We start from the raw sequence: 19,574 nt of genomic DNA, 5'->3' as shown, positions 1-19,574 counted from the left end.
AAGTTGAGGAACAAAGAGCATACAAGGAAGTATTTTGGCGTGGTCTCAAATATTTGTTCAAGGTATGTGGATGTCAAATACTAGCGCCCACATAAAAACAGCAGAAAAGTGTTTGTATTCCCTAACATCCCTGATGAGCAGGCTATACAATAGCTAAGAAACAAATTTTGAAAATACTTCCAGCCCAAGTTGAGAAGAGAGGAATGTTTACTTTCAGAGAAAATGTATTTTAGATTTATAGGCCACTAGGCCACGGTAGCTACATGTTCATTGTATCGACCCTTTTTCTTTTTTTTTTTTTGCAATTTGTATCATTTGTAAAAAAAAAAATGATCTCTTTCAGTAGGATTTCTGTGCAGTTTATAACTATTAATATTTCAATTTAGACCGGAAAATTTTACATTTAACTTGTCAGAAAATAAAGATCAATCAGTAACATATTAAATTTATCATTACAATGATTTTAACCAGCTAGTCAAATTTTGGACACCCTCAGAACACTTTAAATATCACAACACAAAGGCAGAAGGAACATAGAATTAAAATAAAGGACTATTTGTGTCCCAAAATCACGTAATACGCTTTAAAATTTTTGGTCAGCGGTTTAAAAAGCATGTGCGTCCGAAATCACCCCAATATATGGAGTGAATTCGGACACTCCTTCTTGTTTTCTCAGGAACACATATGTTGGCATATATTTTTTGTTTCTACAATCACTACTGATCTGCATTTAGGACAGTTGCCCAGGTGGCAGATTCCCTTTCTGTTGTCTTCCTAGCCTTTTCTTAAATGATTGCAAAGAAATTGGAAATGTATTGAACATCTCCCTTGGTAAGTTATTCTAATCCCTAACTCCCCTTCCTATAAAAAAATATTTTCCCTAATTTGTCCTCTTGAATTCCAGCTTTATCTTCATATTATGATCTTTCCTACTTTTAAAGACACCACTCAAACTTATTTGTCTACTGATGTCATTCCATGCTATCTCTCCACTGACATTTGTAGGGTATTGTATTAATTGGATATATTCCTCATTATTAGGATGATAAACAATATAATTCAAGATTCCCTTCATGAGTTAAGATGAAAATAACCTCAAAACTGTCCAAAATCACCCCGTTTGACAGTATATAAGGAAACATTAAATAACTGTCTTGGTCTTCCTATAAACCTCCCAGTCTATTCAGTGATTTTAAAATCATGATCATTTCAAAGCCTGCTCCAGAATGAGTAGACTCCAAATATGAAGTTTGGTAGAAATCCATTCAGCTCTTTCCGCATGATGGTGGAACAGGCAAACAGACATGTACCGGTAAGCTAAAAACCACTGTAACAGTCTTGAGTTGACTAAAATGGATAAATATCTCAAAAATGTGCAAAAAAATGAATTTACAGACATCAGACCCCTTACAACTTTATTTATATAGATTTAATATTAAATAATTTACAGTTTTACAATATTGCCATTCACCATGATTAAATTGGTATGCTGCATCTTTGGGCAACTAGTGCAAAAGCATTGCAGCTTCATTTTTCAAATAAATGATTAGGAGACTTTTCCAGAACTTTGTACTTGGGTTGACCTGTTTTTAGTTCAAACCTAAGAAGATCATACACACACCCTATTGTTCTTGTGTTCAATAATCATAATATCTGTACATTTATATAGGTAAAGAAGTAAGATATTTGAGAACTACTTATTTTAGTGATTCTAAAGACCAATTCTGACTCTTCTATTGCCCACAAAACTATGTTCTTTGTTAGAAAGCACGGAAAGAAATATTGCATACTGGTGCATAAGAATGTTATTGTGTTCCAGGGTCCACAGTCCAAGAAACCAAATAATACATATTCCATGAATGGCAGTATTTCTAAAGAACTCAGGATGATGGGACATACCTCTCAAGGGAAGTATTCAAAGTAAGTATGGTATATCTTCCCCTAGATATTTATTCATTTTTATTACTACAAGTGATGTGGTTGAAACAAGAGCACTGGGCGAGTTGGTCGTGCGGTTAGGGGCGCGCGGCTGTGAGCTTGCATCCGGGAGATAGTGGGTTCGAATCCCACTCTCGGCAGCCCTGAAGATGGTCTTCCGTGGTTTCCCATTTTCACACCAGGCAAATGCTGGGGCTGTACCTTAATACGGCCACGGCCACTTCCTTCCAACTCCTAGGCCTTTCCTATCCCATCATCGCCATAAGACCTATCTGTGTTGGTGCGACGTAAAGCCACTAGCGAAACAAGAGTAATAGATGTGAGTGGTCAGTAACGGGTACCTGCAACACATGAAAGGGGAAATGAAACGAGAAAGATGATAAACACATTTAAGCATAAGCTTGCCTGATGGCCATGATCATACAGTGTCAAGTTTTTGTTGACTTACACTGTATTTAAGCTTGAGTCCTACTGAGAGAGTTGGCCATGCGGTTAGTCATGCAGCTGTGGGCTTGCATCCAGGAAATAGTGGATTCAAAACCCACTGTCGGCAGCCCTGAAGATGATTTCCCATGGTTTCCCATTTTGACACCAGGCAAATGCTAGGGCTGTAACTTAATTAAGGCCATGGCTGCTTCATTCCCACTCCTAGTCCTTTCCTATCCCACAGTTGCCATAAGACCTACCTGTGTCAATCCAATGTAAAGCAAATTGGAAAGAAAGTTTGAGTCCTGTTGTTGGAAAGAGTTTTTCACCATCAGAATATTGGCGGGAAGGTAGGAGAGGTGTTGATATACAATTATTCCTAATCACTAGATTGCATACCAAAAGCCTGGGTTCATTTCCAAACCTCTCCACAATGTTTGTAACAAAGGAAGGTAAATGCTGCTGTTAATAGTTATTCATCTGTTGGTTGGAGATGTTAAACCCTAAGCAGACCCCTTGGTGTTTTTTTTTTTTTTTAAGTTGCTTTACGTGATAAATCATACACTGACATAGGTAGGTCTTATGGTGGCAGTGAGACAGAAAAGGGTTAGGAGTGGAAATGAATTGACCACAGCCCTAATTAACGTACAGCCCTAGCACTTGCCTGATGTGAAAATGGAAAACCATGGAAAATGATCTTCAAGGCTGTTAACAGTGGAGTTTGAACTCATTATCTCCTGAATGCAAAGCTGACAGCTACATTACCCAAACCGCGCAGTCACTCGCTTGGTACCCTTGGTGTTAATCAACAGGAGTAGACTATGGAGAGACACTGGGTTTCACCCTCTCCCTAGGCCATTATGACAAATTACACAACACATAACATGCAATCATCACTCTGGACACAGAAACACATACACTCACATAATGATCTTTGCCTCTGAGGTAAGAAATAACTTAACTCTTTGACCTAAGATGGTGTGCACAAACAAATGAAGATCTCAAACAGTCCATCATTGCAGCCAATGGCTCATATTCAAGTGCCAGGGCATTATAAAACACACACCTCAGCAAACACAGCTGTAAATATAATATTCTGATGGCTACTGGATATTGGAAAGTATTGCTAGTGGCTTTACGTCGCACTGACACAGATAGGTCTTATGGCGATGATGGGATAGGAAAGGGCTAGGAGTGGGAAGAAAGCGGCCATGGCCTTAATTAAGGTACAGCCCTAGTATTTTCCTGGTGTGAAAATGGGAAACCACGGAAAACCATCTTCAGGGTTGCCGACAGTGGGATTCAAACCCACTATCTCCCGGATGCAAGCTCACAGCCGCGTGCCTCTAACCGCATGAATAACTCGCCCGGTTCGAAAGTATTGACTATTTCTCCTACATGCTGAATATGTAATGTTATTTCAAAGTAAATTTGGAGCAGAAGAGCCACCTGATATTTTCAACCTTTGAACTACAAAGGAACCTTCCTATATACCTTGGAACTTTAATTTTCATTGCATGTTCAGTTGTATGGTGGGGGAAACAATGTCTTCTGGACATTCCAGTTGCCTCTACACACACTGTATAACATTGTTAACTTATGAGTACATTTGTCAATCTGAAGAGTTAAGAGTTATCAGTAACTCATTTAAAAATGTATTATTAACTCCTCTTTAAGACTAGGTACATGTTCAGTCTTAAACTTTGAGGAATAAGTTGCACATTAGTACTATTAAACAATATTAATAAGATGTCTTTTGACAGACAGTAATTTCAACCTACTGGATACATAGAAACAGAAAAGGGTTGAAAAATCTCCTTCTCAATACCACAAGATAATATGACTCTCAAGGAAACCAAGTGGCTTTGATCTACCTCCACCCTAAAATAAGATAAGGACAAATAAAGGTAGATATGCTGATTCCCTCTACATCATCATCATCATCCTTTCTTCTCATTATTCAGCTCCTGCCAGGTCAGAACATTTATGGCACTTCACCTTCCTCTCTCCTTCCAACATTCCTCTTCCATCATTCTGTTCCAGTCCAGGTTTCTTCTTCATGCACTCCTCTTTATTGAATCGTCCACCTTGTTCTAGGTCTTCACCTCACTCCCTTTCCCTTGAACTTCATCTCCTTCATAAGTTATTGTATTCTCTTCTCTTTACATATCCAAACCATCTTAGTTTACTATCAATTCTCTCATTTAGGTTGCCCATTCTGACCTCCTTTCTCACATCTTTATTTCTCAATCTGTCTTTCCGTATTCTTCCTATCATACTTCTGTGGTACAGTATTATCCTGCTTTTACATTCCCATATTCAATGTTTTCCCGTTTTCAACATTTTTTGTTGGTCCCTTCAAATTTCCTAATTTTTCAAAAATTTTGGTATATAAGATTCCCATGGTTTACACTTTCCTGCCCTTTAGACCAGTATTCTGTCGGTCCCTTGAAAAGTGTAAAATAGAGGTAATACTGTATACATTTTGCCGGCTTGGATTCTACTCTCCTCCCTACTTGTCATTCCCCAGGCCTAAGTTGCATAAGTCAATATGTGTACATAATATATTTTGTACATGTCTTAGTCTCATTACATTTCTAAACCATTCCGTCTTCCCAACTGGAGTTTGTACACTGCTGACACAGTTGTTGTACATTGCTGGCACCATTTCTACAGTTTGTGTACCCAGACTCTTTTTGAGCATGGTTTCTCAAACCTTCTCCCCGGGAACACGCTGTATGCCTTGAATGTCATGATCAGTTCTTTACTGTATTCCCAGTTCTTTTCCATTAATTGCCTCATACTGAATATTGGGTCCACTGTAGATCTTCCATTTCTAAAGCCATACTGTTCATCTTGCAACTCTCCTTCCACCTTCTTTCTCATTCTCCTCTCTAATGTCCTTTCCAGTATTTTTGCCACTTGTGATAAGAGTGTGATTCCTCTATAGTTAATCACAGACGTTTTGGTCCCCCTTCTTTAAAAAAGACCTACAACCTGTTTTCCAGTCAATGACCAGGTCAGGGATGGAATGAATGAAGCCCCCATCTTGCGGCGAGGATGGGAATTGTACCGGCTGATGGGGCCTGTCGCACTCCTCTGGGACAATTATTAATGACTGACAGGTGAAATGAAATGATAATGGAGAGGGTTACTGGAATGGAAGTTGACAGGGAAAACTGGATTACCTGGAGGAAAACCCGTCCCACCTCCACTTTGTCCAGCACAAATTTCACATGGAGTGACCGGGATTTGAACCACGGAACCCAGCAGTGAGAGGCCGACATGCTGCTGCCTGAGCCTCGGAGGCTTCCCCTTCTTAAAGACTGGTATTATTGTTCCCTTTTCCCAGTCTTCTGCCACATGTTGCTATTTCCAAACGCACTTTAACGATCTATACACCCACTGTAGTCCAACAGGTCCAGCAGCCTTAATCATTTCCACACTAATTTCATCCGTCCCTGGTGCCTTCCCCATTTTCATTTTATGGACTGGTAATTTTAACATGGTTATATCATCTTCTACTGGTGAGTCATCACACCGTCGCACTACCCTTTCCTCTGCGCAATTACTCACATTCAGCATTTTATCAAAATACTCCTTCCATCTTCTCTTTATTTCTTCTGGATGAGTTATCATCTCTCCACCTTCATCTTTCATCAGCTTTGTATAAACTCTTTCTTTCCTACTACTTTGTATAATTTCATGTAGCTCTTACTGCCAGCTCCATCCGTTTCCATCGTTTGTGTAAATTCTTAGCTTTTCTTACCAACTTCTAACATTTCCTTTTATTATCAAGATACTTCCTTTTGCTTTCTTCTTTTTTATCTCTATTCTATTCATGCCTGCTTTCTTCTATTCACTACTTCTCTCATCTTTTCATTTCACCATGATGTCTCCTTTTCTTTCACTCTCGTCAGTGTTCTACCAAAGGCACCCCACTTATAAATGCCCTTTTAAAGTTGAACCATTCATCTTCCACATTTCCTACTTCAGTTACTGGAATTTGTTGTTTCAGTCCCTCCAGAAATTCTTGCTGTATATTCTTATGTTTCAAATTCCACACTTTCAAATTTTACTATTCAGCAGTTAGAAACAGATTGTTACCGAATTCCCTCCAGAAAAATGTTTGAATCTGTACCTTTCCTATTGATTGTCATTTCAAATGATGATTTATTTATTTATTTATTTATTTATTTATTTATTTATTTATTGATTTATTTATTTATTTATTTATTTATTTATTTATTTTTTTTTTTTTTATTTTTTTTTTTTTTACAGATGTTGTACAATGAGTGTAAATGTGGAATATTGCAAATGTGAACCTGAGTAACTAAAACTTTTTAAGTACTATGGTTTCATTCATCATAAAGATTTCTTTGTAGATCCAACAAAATGCAGGAACATGGAAACCTGTGCTGTTTGTGGCAAGGAACTTGCCAGGAATAAAATCAGCATTGACCATGTGAAAAGATAATACCATAATATTAATTGCTTTACGTCCCACTAACTACTTTTACAATTTTCGGAAATGCCGAAGTGCCAGAATTTAGTGCTGCAGGAGTTCTTTCACGTGTCAGTAAATCTACCGACATGAGGCTGACATATTTGAGCACCTTCAGATACCATCAAACTGAGCCAGGATGGAATCTGTCAAGCTGGAGTCAGAAGGCCAGCATCTCAACCATCTGATTCCCTCAGCCCGGCATATGTGAAAAGTGGACCCATGGTAAATATAGTGAAGTGAACAATGGAAAGTATTGTGGAGCAATTATGAATCAAAGGATGTGGTAAGAGTATTACTAGAGCTACAAAGTGAAATAAGACGACTCAAATTTGAACAAATAACACAAGAAGGTAAACTGTGGAAATCTATAGATCTCCACCATAAAAAGGCAAGCAGGAGCACCATAAGGAGTATTAATGAGTAGGTGGATGTAATCTGGGCAAAGAATACTAATATCAGAACTCAGTTAACCCGCGAGGACTGGCGCATGGGTGTTTTTGACCCGAGGCTTAAATATTAGCCTATAATTCTGATTTGGTCATCCCTCGTTTCCTGTCGCCTTCAGTACCTTCCTTCCTGACCTTGAAGTAAATCCTGAGAAAGTTGACATGTTATAGCTTTGTCATCACCCGAGTTATTAGAGTGTTACTCTCCAGCGGGTCAGATTTACCCAAGGCGCCAGTCCTCACGTGACTGTTCTTTGTTGAGCAAGCATTCCTCGTTCCGCCGCCTCCTGCTCGGTCAAGTCAGTGCTTATCTTGATAGCTGTGGCGATGGATCGGAATAAGGAACAAGAAGTTTAAAACTGCTAATTGATGAAGTATTTCAAGAAGATGAAGAGGAGGAAGGAATCGGAGGACAGGCAAGTGAAAGTGAAGAAGACTGTGTGTCAGAAAGTGAGCATAACACTGATAGTGAGGCAAGTGCTGAGTCGTGTGATAGTGAGAGTGAAATTACTGATGAATTCAGTTGTAACGTAATTTTAGGCAAGGATAAAACTACAAAATGGAAAGATACACCATGTCAACCACCCAATGTACGTACAGAGCGGTAAATATTGTGACTCACTTGACTGGAGTGAAAGGTAAGGCAAAACATGTGAGTTCTCCATCTGATATATTTTACTGTTTCTTCACTGAGGACATGATTAGATCTATAACGAAATATACAAATTTATATATAACTAAAATACAGCCTAATTTTGAAAGACAAAGGAATGCCTCCCTCACAAACCCTATCAAAATAAAGGCTTTGCTCGGACTGTTGTTTCTTGCCAGAGTACTGCGATCGTCCCACTTGAACTGCAGGGATCTGTGGAATACTGACAGTACAGGAGTGGATAGATTCCCCGCAACAATGTCCATGTACAGATTCCAGTTCCTCTTGAGATGTCTCCGGTTTGATGACACTGAAACTAGGAGCGAAAGGAAACGTATTGATAACCTTGCACCAATTCGAGATTTATTTGAAGAATTTGTTGTGAACTGTAAGACGAATTATTGTGTTGGTGAATATGATAGATGAGAAACTTGAACCTTTCCATGGAAAGTGCAAATTTAAGCAATTCTTACCATCAAAAACTGCAAAATACGGAATCAAGATTTTCGCACTTGTTGATGCGAAAACTTTTTATACGTCAAATCTTGAAATTTATGCCGGAAAGCAACCAGAAGGCCCTTATCAAGTCGATAACTCCGCCATGGCTGTAGTGAAAAGGTTAATTGTTCCAATTAGTGGCACCGGTCGCAATATAACATGCGACAATTGGTTCACGAGCGTGCCTTTAGCAAAAGACCTGCTGAACAATCATCGGCTTGCTTTAGTCGGAACGATACGTAAGAATAAAAAAGAAATTCCTCCTAGTTTTGTACAACACAAAAACAGACCACAGTATTCAAGTAAATTTGCATTTGATAATCAAGTGACTCTGGTATCACACGTTCCAAGGAAAGGAAAGACCGTGCTGCTCCTATCAACAATGCACCATGACGCAGTCATTGATGGAGAAATCGGTGATAAACAAAAGCCGGAGATGAACACATTTTACAACTGCACAAAGTTTGGCGTTGATGTTGTTGACGAGCTTTGTGCAACATACAACGTTGGACGTGTGAGTAACCGCTGGCCACTAACTGTATTTTATGCCATGCTGAATGTAGCTGGCATAAATAGTCTCATTATCTACCAATCAAAGAGACCTGATAAGGTAGTTAGACGAGCTTTCCTCAAGCAACTGTCTCAGGAAATGGTCCACGAACACATGAAAAGCCGAGCCGTAATGGAGAACCTTCCTCGTTCGCTGAGGTCGAAGATAGCTAGATATGTAAGCATTGAAACTCCGATGACAGGACCTCCAGCTAAAAAAGGCCGAACAAGATGTGGGTATTGCCCTTCCAGTGCTGACAGGAAGATGAAAACTGAGTGCAACAATTGTGAAAAAATGATCTGTGGTCAACACACCGCTCCCATGTGTCTCCAGTGTGCGAGTATCGCTACCAGCCAGCGTGAATAAAAGGACACATTTTGGACAGCCATGAATTCTTGAGAAATACTGGTAACGATTTGTGAGTGACTGGAAACACTTATTGAGACTTGTGCTATATATTAATGTGAATATTTCTTTAAATTGTTCATCCTAAGTGACTGAAATTTAAGATAAATACTTTCCTGCCGTTATTAAGGTCTATTTTACTCTTCATGAAATAATTGTATTTATTTTCCATATTATATTGAATAAATTTTTTAAAATCACATTAAACGATTTAGAATAGTTTATTAGAACAGTCTAGGCACAATTTATTTTATACGTAGTGAACAATGGCTAAAAATAAAATTTAAAATTCCGGGTCAAATACACCCATACGCCAGTCTTCGCGTTACATTTTTTCGTGCCAGTCCTCAAGGGTTAAAAATATCGGAACCATCAAACGGAGTGATTTCAGAGAGTTTTGAGGTTATTTTTATCTTAACTCACCAAGGGAATCTTAAATTGTATTGTTTATCATCTTAATAATGAGGAATATGTCTAATTAATACAATATGATACAAACAAAAAATATGCCAACATATGTATTCCTGACAAAACAAAAAGTAATGTCCAAATTCACCCTCTACATTGGGGTGATTTCAAATGCATAGGCTTTTTAAACTGCTGTCCAAAGTTTCAAAGCGTATTAAGTGATTTTGGACACAAATAATCCTTTAATTTAATTTGACGTTCCTTCTGCTTTGGTGTTGTGATATTTAAAGTGTTCTGAGGGTGTTCAGAATATGACTATCTGGTTAAAATCATTGTAATGATAAATATGTGTTACTGATGATCGATCTTTATTTCCTGACAAGGTAAATGTAAAATTTTCTGGTCTAAATTGAAATATTAATAGTTATAAACTGAACAGAAATCCTGCTGAAAGATCTTAATAATTTTTTTTACAAACTATACAAATCATAATGCTAAAAATGAAGGAAAGGTAAAAGTTTGATACAGTGAACATACAGCTGCCAGGGCTATAAATCTAAAATGCATTTTCTCTGAAAATAAACAATCCTCTCTTCTCAACTAGGGCTGGATTTATTTTCAAAATTTGCTCTTTAACTATTGTATAGCCTACTCATCAGGGATGTTAGGAAACACAAACACTTTTCTGCTGTTTTTATTTGGGCGCAAGTATTTGACATCCACATCCCTTGAACGAATATTTGAGGCCACACCAAAATACTGCCTTGTATGCCCTTTGTTCCTGAACTTGTATTTATAATCTGCAACAAGGAAAGCTTCTTCTTGCATCACCAGAATGTCATCACCTTGGTCATTACCTTCATTGTGTGTTTCATCGCATTCATTTTCATTGTTGTTGCCAACACTATCACTTGTTTCTGCACTGCTTTCATCTTGGTAGAAGTCACAGCTAAAAATTAACTTCCCAGGAAGAACATTTCATTTGCGGTGGCGGGATGTAGCAGGCTTTGTTGGAGGGTAACGAGCTTGAGGTTATGCTCCCGTGTTCCGCGTTTTTTAATTACAAGACGACTTCATACTTTGGAAAATTTGCAGTGTGCACTGGCATTGTTGAAAGTTCATGCATTATCATTAAGTGGATACTTTCGAGCATTTCCTTCTTCCTCATTTAGCACTGGTTGTCCTCCCTTTTTTTCGGATGTACTTTCTGCACTTTATTTTGTAGGATGGACCAAGGTATATACAAATCATATGCTATAAGACAACTTGCCACTTTAATATCACATATGGCTTTTTCTAATAGTTTTGGTTCGTAATTACACCTTGAAGTAGCTCCTTTCTGCATCTGATAATTTCTAGGCATTGTCTGAAATTACTCAAACTGCTTTCAGTTTTCAATAACATGTGCGTAAAATGCTACTTTTCACTAAACCAGACCAAAATTCCACAGTAATCATTGATAAACACTTCAGTCAGTTGATCTCACTAAAAACCATAGTTATAATGCAATTCTTCCAGTCGTGGCAATCAAAAGTATCCACTTAATGATAATGCATGAACTTTCAACAATGCCAGTGCACACTGGAAATTTTCCAAAGTATGAAGTCGTCTCGTAATTAAAAACCATGGAACACAGGAACATAACCTCAAGGTCAAACTAAAATGCACGTGCAAGCACAAAGCAGCAGCGACTCATTGCTATGCAACAAGAAGCAAATCTACCATACCACACCCAAAACCACCTGTGTCTGAAATCACCCCATTTGACGGTACTCAATTAACAGAGTCCAACCTATATTCTCGCAGAAATGCCATTGACATATTTGGTGTTCCAAGAAAGCCAGTCAAGATGTGCTGAGAACTTTGAAGGATATAAGAAGAGCTCTGGACCTTCAAGCAGAAGAAGAAACTGTAGACATCTATCACCAGCCACCTATATTGCCCAGCCAGTCTCATAGTAGAATCATCGTGAGGTTTGTTTGATATTCCAATAAGGAGAACTTAATGCAGAGAAGGCACATAAAATGCATCTTGTCAACACAGCACCTAGGAATTTGGGATGACAACATCCTATATATGAACAAGAACCTGGCACCAGAGAAATGGAAGCCATTTGCACTCGCTCACAGATTCAATATAGAGAACAACTACAAGTATCTGTGGATAAGAAATAGTATCATAAGAGTGAGAAAGATTAATGAATGTAATCTAATTTGTGAAAGCAAAGACTTGAATAAGTTAGAAATGTCCATCTGTACTTGAATGTTTCATATCGTGTGTGCTGTCTACTCCACTGCTAGTAGTCCAAAAGTTGTCTCACGTGTTCATAACATCACCAATTCACATTTCATTAACAAGTTTATGCAAAATGTAACCTCCAGAATAAGTGACGTTACAAGTAAAGTTTATAATAATAATAATGTTTGGTACTGTTGTGCAACCACATAGTTACACACTAACACAAATTAATGCCAAGAGACATGATTATATGTACGAAATCATAACTATAAGCACTTTAAACACAGAAAATAATAACAACAGGATAACCAATATGATGACTAAGAAAGGATAGTTGGGAAACGACTGGGAACCATATCCGGGCGGTGAAAGGTATTGGCAATGCTGAAGAAGCAAAGTCAAATGTAATCCTAAACTTTACTTAACAATTTATATTCAAATTAGATCGCAAAATAATGAACAAAATGTCTTTACAAATCAAAGATAACTTTCACATGAAAAACAATTTACCCAGAGTGTAGACTATTTATTTATTCAACTTTACATTTGAACATCTCACACAACATTCCACTGTTCATGGCGAAACATTTAAATCACATAATACTGACGAAAGAAAAGGAAAGTAATATAATACTGCCCCCATTTTTCCCGAGCTAAGCCCAGCCATCGAGCGATGAGTCCCAAGGTGGACCGTTCGATCGTTGGCTATCACTTTCTAGAGGCATTTAAGGGTTGTAAGGATTGATGACCAAGCAGGATAAAAAGAAATATTAAAACAACACTCTGACATTTATTCACATAAGCAATTAAACAACAAAATATTCTTGCTAATATTTCATTTTTACATAACAGAGCTTTCATAATATCGGGTTTCTTCCTCGATTTAGAGTGACTTGTGTTCATATCTCCAGCTTTACTGTGCTGTAAATGAAACCAAAGAAGTAATTAGGCCACTTGCCTTTTTTAAACCAAACATTTGACTGAAAGAACTAAATAAACATGTGTTCAAAGTTTCACCAATTTAAAGTTGCCTCAACACGTGGTCTTTACAATGTACACAGCTGAATTAGTCATTTACAATATTTAATAATGGTTAATGACACTAACGTGAACTTCAGTAGCAAAGAAAACTGTTTCTAAAATTCTTAAAATTAATTAATTATTATCTTGATTATTATTATTATTATTATTATCATCCAATTAACCTGTTTCATTGTAACACGATCGTGTTCTTACTAGTTCTCCACCGCATCATTTATCTAATGTTCATCATTAATATTTCAGAGTAATGATTTTTGATTAATCATTAATGACTTATTTTTACAATGTTTCAAAGCAATCATGCGGCTAACAAAATTTCTACCTTTAATCTTTGCATTTCATTTCTATTCAAATTAATCTTAAAGTATTTCAGATTTTTAGAAATTTACATTGCCAACGTGTGAGCTAGTTAAATAAATTTTCTTACAAATCGAGTGCCTTTACAAAGTAACGAGATGATCTTTCCTTTTAAATCTCGCAAAATAAAAATTAAATTCCTTCCTAGTCTTCCTTGACTTAATTTAATTAAACTTTCCCTTAAGGGCATGAAATTATTTCTTAAGGCAACACACAACGATGAATGTGATCCGCGTCACGGCGAGTGCGCGATCAGATCAGAATTAAATGAAATTAACATGGCACAAGAGAAATATACACACTTACACACACATTCACACTAGGGAAACACGTTTTATGTACACTATTTACAACGAATCCTGACTTAGCAATTTTAGTTATGATTTTTATCGATGGTCGGGACGCGTAATGTCTCGCAAAAATAATTCGTGCACAGAAATTCTCTTACATTAATGGTGGCTAGTGATCGAAGTCATGGGTATCACTTGATAGAAATACATTTCACATATCAGCGCAAGTTCATCTAATTCATGAGATTATAATGGAAGATTCTAGTAAAATCCATAAGCACTACCATCATGTGGGCTACAGGTTGAATTTACCGCAAGCGTGAGCCTTACTCGCATTATTTTTACTTCCTACCTGTGAAATGCACTCACAAACACGTGCTCCACTAATTATAATCTATCTTGCGCTCCAAATACACAAGAATAAATCAATATCACCACTAATTCATCATTTACTCAATTATGCAACAAATATCCCTCAGGATAGGCCATATTCCAGACCCTTCATGAACAGAGCACATTCTATCTCACATTTAGGAATTCTACAATAGTTTTATGGCTCACGAGCGTTTACTTCTGTTTTACCCGATCTTTAATCGATATTATTATTATTTAAGTGATTATTACATCTACTGATTCTCCTGGAATGTCGTAAAATTAGATGACTTCATCATAAAAGAAACAACAAGTGATTTTAAAAGACACTAGGTTCGACCCTATTCACTCAAAATGTACACGCAAGTTTTCCGTCCGGTAACGTTCAATATTACAAATAAAGTGGATTTATCGTGTGGTCAGTGATTATTAAACTTAAGCTCCTTAAGCATGGGAAGTCAGTCAAAGACAACCTACATGTCTACTCTAATAGATTTCAAAATCTCACTCACACGTACCTAGTCTACCATGACACCTTAAGAAGTAGGAAAATGAAACATTTCTAACTACAGCAAACTGATAGATCTACGACTTAAGAAGAAAGATCTCTAGTTGTACAGAAGATAGGACAGATAAATTAAATTAAAAAGGTACTCAAGTTTTTGTAGAGTTCGATTCCCGTCGACAGTCAGTTATTTCAGCATACTCCGGCCAGTCTTCTTCCAATTACCAGAGACGCCTTACATTTTTACAGCTCCATGGAGGCTCTGTGATGGATGTCCCTCGATGAAATGATGTTGGTAGTTACGGAATTCTTCATCTTGAGATCTTCAATTCCAAGACGTCTTCGTTGATTGCTGGTCACAAGCTGTAACTGAGATGACAAAATTAAGTATTTTGTACAAGCACACGCAGAGTAGAAACAGCTCGTCTACACTGTCACACTTAACTTGGCTCCTAGGTTTTTATTCCACAGAATTCACTAATTGTCAGACTAAATTCTGGTAGAACGGGCGTCGACTTGTCTTGAAAATTTTCCTTCCACGTGGTCCGGTGATGTCTCTCACAGCAAACAAGCATTAAGAAGAGCGTAAAGCGAAGAGCATTAAGCATTAAGAGAGCGATTCACTCGAAGCAAGGCCTTTTATAATTAGCCCAGGGAGGCGTGTTCTTCAGCGAGTACGGTAATTGGCTGATGATCACCTTTAATTTGCGCAGACTATTCTGGAAACAGGCTGAGTCGCGCGTGCGAAGGTAGTCACGTGGTTAGCTATAACCTTGACACAGTCCTGCCGGTGACGTATCGCACCCCTCTGAACGACAAAAAAAAACTCGTTCACGGCTCGCCACAAGTTCCCAAGTGATGTGTTGCGGCTTCAAGCAGACAATAAAATCTTTGCTTTCCACATGTTAAAATATTCGTAAGATCGCCAATTTTCACGGGGACAATACAGTCATGAGCATGTACATGTAAGAAAGAGAAACAACCTATAAAATATATATCCTAGTGCAGGGCACCTTTAGGAGGCAACCCCCTCAAAAACACTTCTGAGAAAGGGTGCCCGTCCTAAATGTGAATACTCTAAGATGATGCGGAATGACATAATACAATCATAAGGATACACATAAGAAAGAAAATACGTTTAAAAGATAATCTTGGTGCAGAGCACCTTCAGTAGGTAGCCCTCTCAAAAACACTTCTGAGAAAGGGTGCCCGTCCTAAAAGTGAATACTACAAGATGAAGCGGGATAAACGAGACAGCCCCAAGGTGAAATTTACATATTATGATTACATCGAAAGGCGTTGAATATCTCATTTACAAAATCAACAAAAGAAATGGGAACTGTCTCTTAACATAACTCTGATGTGACTTGCCGGTAGGCTAAGTCATTTTGCTGAAATTTTTGGCGATTGAAGGAAAAACAGGTAAGCTCCGGCAAAAGAAATTAAACGGAACACTACTTTTGAAGATAACCTGAAAGATGAAAAACAACTAAGTGCTTACCTGTTGGAGGGGCCATGAAGACCCGTCAGCTGCTAAAGGCAACTTCTCCCTTCAGTGGTCATGATTCACAGATGCCTCAGAAGAGCTAGGCTCCAGCGAAGCGCTTCTCTCCGGAAATTAGGAAATCGTAAAACAACCAATGAGCGTCCATTCTTTTTCCTTCACCCACCAATCAAAAGAAATTTTATAATGACCAATAGGGGCCCAGGAACAAAATCTGATAAAGAACATCAAGTAGTATCCAGAAACATCGAAATTGATGCAATATTAGGAAACCGGAAACATACCATGCTGATCTGGCACATGTGCTACAGTATATGCCTGAATTATTACATTTTACTTCAATTTTTCCCATGACAATCGAACAATCTTAAAAGTATATTAAAATCAACTAATTCCAAACTTCAAACACTGAAAATATAAACCAACACAAAAAATATAAATAATTACCTGATATAAAATTCCACAGTCTTACAATTTTAAATAATCACTAAATACTATAAAATTCCCCAGTCTTACAATTTTAAATAATCACTACATACTATAAAATTCCCCAGTCTTACAATTTTAAATAATCACTACATACTATAAAATTCCCCAGTCTTACAATTTTAAATAATCACTACACAACTTAAATAACATTGTTCGTATATATATGCATGGTTTAAAGTGATTTGATAGAATCTGAGGATGTTCTTCTAGAACAAAACATGTTATTTTTAGTTTCTTAGTGTGTATTATTTTACGCGCCACAAAATCTGTGGATCCAAAAGACCTAGAAAGCTGAAATTAAGAGTATAGGTTCATATTTTGCCCTAGAGGTGCACTAAGAAAGGATTTTTCAAAATTCAGCTTCTGCCCAAGCATAGTCTAACATAGGCAAAAATCAAATTTGTTTTACAAGGACGAGGCAAAGCTCATTTCAGGTCTTAAGACATGAAGAACAAATGTCGGTAACCATGAACGAGGCAATTGAAAGCATTACAGCTTCCACTTGGGCAGATTGTGTAAGACATGCAGAAAGATTGCAGGAAGAAGATATTATTCCATGAGAGAATTTTACGATGCTCACTGTCAGATGTCTCATTTACAACTATACGAACAGACGTGCTGCATTTATACTTTGCATTGAACTAACTTTTATTTGTCATACATATCTTCTCTTCTTTTATATCTTTTATTTGTATTCTAAGAGGTTTTCGTTCCCTTTCATCTACAGCTCCTGTATACTGTAGTACCTGTTTCTCATAGCTGACTATTTACCTTTTCTTTTCCATAATAGGATATGTTAGGCATGGAGTTCATTGCTATTGGCAGCATAATGATACTTCACTGCATTGTACCCACAAAGGGAGACGGATCTTTCTTTTTCTATTCCCATCTTGCTTAATATACGGCACTGACTGGTGGTGGTGGTGGTGATTATTGTTTTAAGAGGAAGTACAACTAGGCAACCATCCTTTATATAAAACTAATCAGAGAGAAAAATGGAAGGGATCCGACACTTTGAAAAATGAGGTACCGGTATCGGTACAGCACTGGCTCACTGGCCAAATTGGCTTAAGGAAAGAGCTATTCTCATGCCTAAGAATGTCACCGCAGCAAGCATCAATGATTCCTTACTGATTCAGCAGCAACCTTGGAAAACATAATTTGAATGGCAGTAGAATTCAATTGTGACTTGTTATAGGCAAGGGAACCTGCCATTATAACAAGAACACCCCAAGTCGAGTGTGACCAGCAGTAGGCAAGGTTAGCTGCCATTATAATGAGAACTCCCCAACTTGATTGTGATTTTGTAATGGACACTGCAAATCGATTGTGACTGCCAAGTAGACAATCTGTTTGTTCTTGTTTGGATTGAGATTTTTTCATTTAGGTTATGTGTTATTACTTCTCCACGATATTTAAATTGAGTTACTATTTTGATTTTATTACCATGTATGGTATCTTCTTATAGTTGTGTTGGTTTTAGGGGCATAATTTCGGTTTTTTCAAATGATTTTTGAGACCAATTTTATTTGCAATGTTTTGAAGTTCTGATATCTGAGTTTTTGCTTCTTTTATGTCAACTGCTAGTAATGCTAAATCGTCGGCAAAACCCAGGCAATTTGTTTTTTCGGCCAATTTTTATTTTTGGGGGACATTTCTTAAACCATTTGCTCATTACCATTTCTATAGCACAGTTAAATGATAGTGGTGAGAGCCCATCTCCAATTTTAATTTCAAATGACTCTGATATTTCACCCCTAAACTTCACTTTTGATTTGGTGTTAGTAAGAGTCAGTTTCATCATGTTTATTAATTTGGGGTGTAGTCCAAAGTGTCTTAAAATTTTAAACAGGGATTCTGTATGGTTGCAATTGTAAGCTTTCTTGAAGTCTATAAATGTTATCACCATATCTCTGTTTCTTGTCCTGTTATAGTCTATTATCATCTTAAGACTCATGATCTTTGTAGGATATAAATTTCATGTTGATTGATCCGTATTGAACTTTGATCTTATCAGGACAGCTCCTTCAGGGTCTGAAACCTCCTTGATATTCTCCTAGTTCTTTCTCAAATTATAAACTTATCCTATTAAGGATGATTATTGAAAGAATTTTGTATGTTATGTCTAGGAGTGAGACTCCCCTGTCCAAATGAAGGAGTTCTGTAGGTTCCTCACAATTTAGAAGCTTGTTGAAATATTTAGCTAGAATTTCTGCATTGTCTTTATTGTTATGATCTAGCTTTCCATTTTCATCCTTCAAATTAAGGACACAACAACATCATTCAAAAACTTGCTGGCTCCACATGAGGAGCTTCTACATCTACTTTGTGTACTTCAGCTATGGTGCTGGTGCTTTTCACAGCTAAGTACTGTTCTTCAGTTTGGATCAACATCACTCATGCTAAAAAAAGTGGACACAGTCCGGAATGAAACAATGCGTGTCATAAGTGGCACAGTAAAATCTACTCCTCTTTTCTGGTTGCTGGTGCTCAGCCAGATAGAATCTCCTAGAATTAGAAGATTGAATAACTTGGTTAGAGAATACAACAAGATATTGACCAATCCTGATCTTCCCATCCGTGAAGATGTTAACATCAGGTTCAGCCACCTCAAATCAAGATCTCCTCCTATTCAAACAGTACAGGAACTTGTTAGGAGGAATTTCAATCCAAAAACTTATTGGCAACAAGAGTGGAACAGCGTAACTCCGACTCAATGGCAGACATTTTTCAATTATAAGAATCTTCCAGCTGGCTTTGATTTGCCCCGTAAGACATGGATAGCCCTCAGCAGAGTCTGTACTAACCATGGCAGATGCGGATAATACCTAGTCAATTTGTTTATTTACACAGTACTGCCATAAGTTCTGTCGGTAAAATCTAAACGTGCTGTAGTATTGTAATTGTGTGCCAACAGCAGGCAGCGGTGAAAGATGGAGTGGGCGTGT

General features: G+C 37.5%; 1 protein-coding gene across 1 annotated transcript in view; it reads left to right on the top strand.

Moving 5' to 3' along the window:
* LOC136875966 (adenylate cyclase type 6) overlaps positions 1-19,574 on the top strand; it is a 364,554-nt gene that overhangs the window by 162,887 nt on the left and 182,093 nt on the right. The window contains exon 12 of the mRNA XM_067149581.2: positions 1,829-1,920. Coding sequence (XP_067005682.2) covers positions 1,829-1,920 — 92 coding nt within the window. The remainder of the gene's footprint in view (positions 1-1,828; positions 1,921-19,574) is intronic.

Source organism: Anabrus simplex, chromosome 6 (assembly GCF_040414725.1).
Source record: "Anabrus simplex isolate iqAnaSimp1 chromosome 6, ASM4041472v1, whole genome shotgun sequence".
NCBI classification, from domain to species: domain Eukaryota; kingdom Metazoa; phylum Arthropoda; class Insecta; order Orthoptera; family Tettigoniidae; genus Anabrus; species Anabrus simplex.
This window is presented reverse-complemented; position numbering and strand designations above follow the sequence as displayed.